The sequence below is a fragment of the Nymphaea colorata genome, chromosome 3, assembly GCF_008831285.2.
Source record: "Nymphaea colorata isolate Beijing-Zhang1983 chromosome 3, ASM883128v2, whole genome shotgun sequence".
In the NCBI taxonomy this organism is placed as follows: Eukaryota; Viridiplantae; Streptophyta; class Magnoliopsida; order Nymphaeales; family Nymphaeaceae; genus Nymphaea; species Nymphaea colorata.
The window spans coordinates 24,579,209-24,585,542 of NC_045140.1; the positions used below are offsets into that span (position 1 = coordinate 24,579,209).

The 6,334-nt window shown below is 41.1% G+C and overlaps 1 protein-coding gene across 2 annotated transcripts; it reads right to left on the reverse strand.

Annotated features, from left to right (window-relative positions):
- Positions 1–1,346: 1,346 nt before the first annotated feature.
- Positions 1,347–4,367, reverse strand: LOC116249600 (GTP-binding protein At2g22870). Of its 2 annotated transcripts, none has more exons than XM_031622748.2 (5): positions 3,751–4,367; positions 3,051–3,120; positions 2,646–2,808; positions 2,330–2,545; positions 1,347–1,945 (listed from the first exon to the last, which is right to left on the reverse strand). In XM_031622748.2, the coding sequence occupies exons 1-4, from the start codon at positions 4,307–4,309 to the stop codon at positions 2,339–2,341; spliced, it is 999 nt and encodes a 332-aa protein (XP_031478608.1). In that variant the 5' UTR covers positions 4,310–4,367; the 3' UTR covers positions 1,347–1,945; positions 2,330–2,338. The 2 variants fall into 2 exon arrangements, with proteins under 2 accessions (XP_031478608.1, XP_031478607.1); XM_031622747.2 differs by having other exon boundaries at positions 1,347–1,930; positions 3,751–4,366.
- Positions 4,368–6,334: the final 1,967 nt, after the last annotated feature.

A 6,334-nucleotide genomic window follows, 5' to 3' on the forward strand; every position in this document is an offset into this window, starting at 1 on the left:
GAAGGGGGACGCGGAAGCCTTGGATTAAGATCGAGTTCGCCAATGTATTGCCAGCCATCTTGCCAATCTGCCGCCTTCTTTTCTTGGCGCAAGACAACGATGCCCGCTCGAGCTCCAGCTTTGCATTCTTCACCAGCTCTCGCCGGATGTCTCACTCACTCTTCAAATGTTGAAAGAACATCGACTAGGAAATGCCCTGTTCGCAGGAGGAATTGGACAAAGAAAGACCGTGACCTGTTTTTGTGCCCACACGAAATGGTAACCCTGCCCGGGGCAAGTGAACCCATTATTCATTGTAGGTCCAGCCAGGGCCTCGGTCTTGTTTTCGGCATGGACTTCCTGTTCCGAGTGGAATGGCCAATTGGCTATTCTAAGCTCTTGGCTTCTCTTTACTCTGACGCCCCGCTATCTGGCAGGTGCAGATGCAGATGGTGGCGGAAATCAAGCATGATAACCAGTGAAGATTCTGAACTAATGGTCAAGGAAGGACTGAAATTGTTATCCAATTGTTCAGTCTTACCACCCGTTTCGCCAAATATATAAAACCAATCATCATCATGAACAAAAATGCAACAAGCGCTGTCCAGATCTCCGGTAAGAACTATCGTCCAACTTAAAGTAGAGTTTTAAACCAAACGAGTCCCCTAGAAATGTCAAAACAAGATAGAAAAGGATCATGACGTGTCGAACCTTTCCAGGTCAGACCTTTTACACCACTTTTAAAGGAATGGGAAACGCATTCTCCAATCACTTGGGCACAACTTCTCCCATGTTTGACAGCCTGGTGTATGTCATTGACATTGCAAGCTAAGGTGAAGAATATCACTCGTGAAGTGCACGAGATCCCGCTTAACCAACACACCTTGAAATATTCTGTTGAGGCAATGCTTGTTCTCCACATGACCGGCTAAAAGGCAGAATGGCAGAGCCACAACCCAACAATGCATTCTTAGTCATTTGACATGTACAATATTGTGTTCATGAAACACATGTTTCTAGAGTATATATCCTAAGGACATTATGTTTTTGTCCAACAAAACATGATTATGGATGTTGTTCTCGAATCCAAGGATGAAGCGCTCACACTGTCATCCTTGGAAGAAGAACATGATGTTTTAAGGACGCATATCCTAAGAACACGATGTTCTTATCAAATGCCTTGTTATAGATCTCATATGCTAATAAAGAGCAACATCAAAGCAAGGTGCTACCAGCCAGACCCCTCAGTTTTATCCATATAGTAAAAGGAGCAACATACCTCAGCGTTCCCACTGAAAAGTTGAACTGAATATGCCCAACGAGATCCTAGAGATAAAACAATGAGTATATAAAATGAAAGCAGAGCATACACTAAGAAACTAGTCAAACGTTGCATTTTGTGTTCCTCAATCTTCATTACATCCCATCTTACATAGCAAAGTAAGTGAATCCACTAAAACTGGCACCAGACTAGACATGAACAGACTAGAGAAGAAGCCGATGCTGCCATTTCCATTTTAAGCTCTTCTAACCTTTGTCACACGTCACAAATTCTAAACGAGGGCTTTTGTCAGCTTTCTGACCTCGTGACGACCACAATCAGTCCAGAGGAACTAATCTTCTGGTGTAATATCAAACATCTTGACTCTTCTGAAGGACTATCAGCCTTTTCTGCAATGATAAGCATAAACTTCTCAAATAGAGACATAACTTGGTACATATATTGTGGTTACTGCTTCCGAGGTTAACCACCACCATGGACATTCAGATAACCCTAGATTGAGGCCAATCCGGACAAAGCATCTCGCTTTACATGATTAAAATGGTGGATTCTTTGAGCTCAATATAGAGGACAAGGGTCCTCCCTCAGATGCAGTATACATTCCATTGATATGAGTCAATTCATCTGTATATGCTTGAAGCAATATGTAAATGGTGCAAAACCACTGACCTGCAGAAACCACCACTTATAAACCAAATCAAACCAAGAAGGGTGAGGCATGCAGAAAGAATAATATGGACAATTAATATTGCTAAAGATTCAAAAAGGCAGTAAATGGAAAGAAGAAAATTGGCACATCCAAAAGTTCACTATGAACATCACTCAGCTATAAATCAACAAAAGTCGTTCGCTTGAACACACACTTCTTCAAAACTAAGTATAATTCTCTGAACCATGATGACACTAGAGAAACAATTGCATGAATAGACAATCTCTGTATAGATCTCAGGTGAAATAATTGCAGCACGAAAGATAAATTGGTTGTATGATGTAAATATTTGACGTATTCTCATCAAAAGAAAATACATACCCTGACAGAATGTTAATGTTCAGCTTAAATAACCTCACCTGTCTGCCCTAATTATCCCAGTAATTTCGCAGCTGCGACATGTGAAGTAGTAGCTCATCTCTGCCTAAGCCAGTGACACTGCTAGTCATGATCCAGGGTGGAGGCTCCTTATATGATTTTCGAATTAGTTCCTGAAAATTCTTAATGTTCTCATCAGGTCGCTGCTTCCCACTTTTCTTTTTATCACATTTGGTGAAGACAAAAGTCATAGGGATCTGCATTGTAATGATAGTTAAGTACAATATCTGAAATCATAATGGATTATAATGGAAACCAACAAACAGATAAGCTAACACAAATGGAAAGAGAAACTACATTGTTACGACCAAGCCAGTTGGCACAGTCAAGATCAATCTTTTGTGGTGGAACACTGGCATCAACTAAAAGTAGGACAGCAACAATGGTGTTCCTGTTGAGAAAATAACCCTTTGTGAAAGATGACCAATCCATTCGAGCAGCCTCAGGAGCATTCGCAAATCTGGCAAAGAAAATTTTCATGGTAAATAACAGATGAGAGAAAGGCTTGGTGACAAGTTCTGCTGTAGCATTACTAGAAATGCTTGTACTTCAGCGATTATTAAAACGAAAATACAAGGTACAAAAAAAAGATCGTGTGCAGTATGGATGTTATTAAGCCTTTGAATTTCCAAGCCCTCAAATACCAGGTAGTAGATACAAATCAAGATAATTGAAAAGGCAAGTCAATTTATGTCATCATACCCGTAACCAGGTAAATCCACAATGTACCAGCTTTTGTTCACCAAAAAATGATTTATAAGCTGAGTTTTCCCTGCAAAACACGCATAATGTTTACATGTAAGAACCAAAGGCAGTGGTTTTCAGAATGGAGTTTCTCCAAAGAATTGCCTGCACTTGGTTATACTGCAACTACATTAACTTGATTAGATGACAAATAGGTTAATGTTGGTTATAGAACTTAACTCCCAAATGACATTCATGCAATATGACACGGAGATCATGAAGTAACTCCAACATGCATAGAGGATCACTCACGAAATTTGAAGATTTCAAATTGCTGCTACGTTATCCCTTCATTATTTTGGGTAAAATTTAGGTTATCCAACTACTTCCACAATTCTCTACGGCAATCATCTATCCATACCTTTTCTCTGAAATTTCACAAGGAATTAAGGCACCTACTCCTGCTTAAACAATTGCAAGATAGGGCTTCCATCTTTGCATTGCCAAGCAAGAAGAAGGAGGAGGATCAAACGCCAGGTAACAGTGAGAGATAGAAACATGGAGATACCCAAGATACCACAGCCAAGTAAACTATTTAAGACACAAATGCCAAGAACCAACATGCACTCACAATAGGAAGTGAGAACAGGAAACATCAAGAAGCCCAATTGAAACAGAAGGAGCAACAAGCTTCATTACGGGGATTTGTAGGATGAACCTGGCTTCTTGGAGGTGAGTGCCACCTCCTTCTTGCGGGTTAGGGCGTTGATGAGAGAGGACTTGCCGACGTTCGAGCGGCCGAGCATGGCGAACTCGGGTCGATCGTCCTTTGGGCAATCCTTAACTCGACTGCTGCTCTTTACGAACTCAACCTGTTTGATCTGAGAGTGGCCCGCGTAAGGGCCGATAACGATATTGGAGCCAGGGAGGATCATTTCCTCTGTCACCTCCTCCCTCGCCACTCCTGGGGGAACGAACAGAGCCCTCCTCACGAACTTCTCCCTCTTCTTATCAGCCACACGAGAAGAAGAAGAGGAGGAAGGGGGGTTAGTAGTTGGTTCATGACTGGGGCTCGGGACTGTTGCCTGAGAGTGGGAGCAATACAATCTGCTCCGACACGCGGGAAGATGAAGGAGGGAGGCATAGCGAAGCTGCTGGGGGAAGGAGAGAAGAGGAAGGATCAATGGAGGAGAGGAGGTCAAGAGATGATGGGGTTTGGAGAAGAGGAGGAAGGAAGGACCTCTTCGTAAGAGCATGTTGGAGGGAGCGTGAGACATGGAAACAGGGAACACGCCTTGATTCGGAGCCCGGGAGATTACATCGAGGGATAGATCGACAGAGGGAGTGCATTTTTTTTTTTTTTTGCACCCATTCTTTAACGATGCTTTCAGAAACAGTCCTTCAATTTATGAATTTGTTGTTTATGACTACATCTAATCATCTATACTGCAATCTGGAACCGCTCGAGTAGAAATGTGAGTAATCGTTACTACCACTCTTCTTAGGTAAGTAAAGAAGCTCAGCCTTGTTGGATAGATGGTTTAACATCAGAATTGCTTTTTTGTATGATCAGGAGTGCACCTTGAAGGAGTACTGATATCTAGAAAGTTACTTTGCCAAATGACAACAATTTTAACCTAAGGTTTTATTTTGCAGTTTCAGAGGAAAAAAAAAAAAAAACAGACCAACGAAGTCTTGGATTATCGATAGTGGCGCTAGTCACCATTTGTGCTCACGTTTAAGTTTCTTATCCACTTCAGTAAAGCTAAACACTACATGTTTCCCATCCACCTGCCCAATAACAATGTTGTGAATGCATCTCATGTATGACAAGCAACTCTTTCCCAAGGAGTAGTTCTACATAATCTTTAACATGTTTCATATCTTTGGCATAACCTCATATCTATCACTCACCAAACAAGGTTCATGTGTTTCTTTATCTAGTTATGTATTGCAGGACTAGAGTTCCAAGATGATGATTGGAGCTGGTAGTGAAAAGACCAACGTACCAAACCATGAACCCTCTGTTTCTATGACCATAGTGCTTACCCAATCCAACTTGCGTCATTCATGTCTGTAAAACCCTTCCCTTCAGTAAATGAGTTGTTTACCAAAAATGGCTTTAGAATTAGGTCATTAATTGTCTTTTGCGAAGTTTGTCAAATGGCAAAGGAAACTCTCTTATATTTTCCTTTGAGAAATACAAAAACTGCTTCTGCTTTTGAACTATTATGTTCGCGATTTGTGGGGATTCTATTCCCAAGCTGGAAATTCAGATGTGAGATATTTCCTTACAGTGGCGTTTTGATGACAACTTGCATCGTAAATAGAACACCCACAAACTTGTTACAAGTCATGACACCATATGAAGAATTGTTAGGTAAAAAACTGAATTGCTCGTATATTTATTTTTAGGTGTCTCTGCTGCGTCGCTAACCTGAATCCAAACAATAAATTTGTCACTAGAGCCAAAAGAGGTGGTTTTATAGGTTACACGAGCATAAGGTTTACAACCATGAGTCAAAAACATTAGACTCTGGTTGTGATGTAGTATTGAATGGCCAAGTCTTCCCTATTAGATCATGTGACTGTCCAAACCAACCTTCTGTTATTCTTAGCCCATTAGAGAGCAAATACGTGAACAACTTAAGCACTAGATTGAAGGGCAACAGTCTTCGATCAGCCTACTTTCGACTCACATTTGGATGAACAAAATCCATTAGACCTACAATTGCCATTGGAAATTCCCTTCGCCGAACCTGCTTCAAACTCACTTGTAGGAGAGGATCAACCTGTTTCAATTGAAAACTAGCAATTACCTCAAACTTCTGATACTCAGATTCCTCAACTGAGAAAATCTGTTAAACCCTTTGTCCTTTTAAAGGACTTCTATTGTGGAGCTATTGAATTCCATTCACCTAGTTCATCGACACTTGGAAGGCCCAGTGCGACCATGTACCCTCTAATCAACCACTCGTTCTTTTGCAATTTTTCCCTTTCACATAGAGCCTTCCTTGCTTCAATATACCAACAAAAAGAACCAACTTCATTTTCTTAAGCCTCATAAGATCCTAGCTGGGTTGTAGCTATGCAAGGTGACATTGCAACATTAGAAGTTAATGAGACTTAAGACATTGGTTAAACCTCGAAAAGGTGTGACTCCCATTAGGAGTCGATGGGTGCATCGGATTAAGTATAAATTTAATGGATAGATAGAGCGCTCCAAAGCATGCTTGGTTGCAAAAGGTTATACACAGGTCAAAAAGCTAGACTTCCAAGACACATATGCACCAGTCACGAAG

Bases quoted from the DNA above. Each gene is read 5' to 3' on its own strand.
- LOC116249600 (XM_031622748.2), bottom strand. From the start codon at position 4,309: ATGTCTCACGCTCCCTCCAACATGCTCTTACGAAGAGGTCCTTCCTTC. The intron at 2,809-3,050 runs GTATGATGACAT...TTTCTTTGCCAG, and splicing joins GTGGATTTACCTGGTTACGG to ATTTGCGAATGCTCCTGAGG. The intron at 2,546-2,645 runs GTAGTTTCTCTT...ATTACAATGCAG, and splicing joins ACTGGCTTGGTCGTAACAAT to ATCCCTATGACTTTTGTCTT.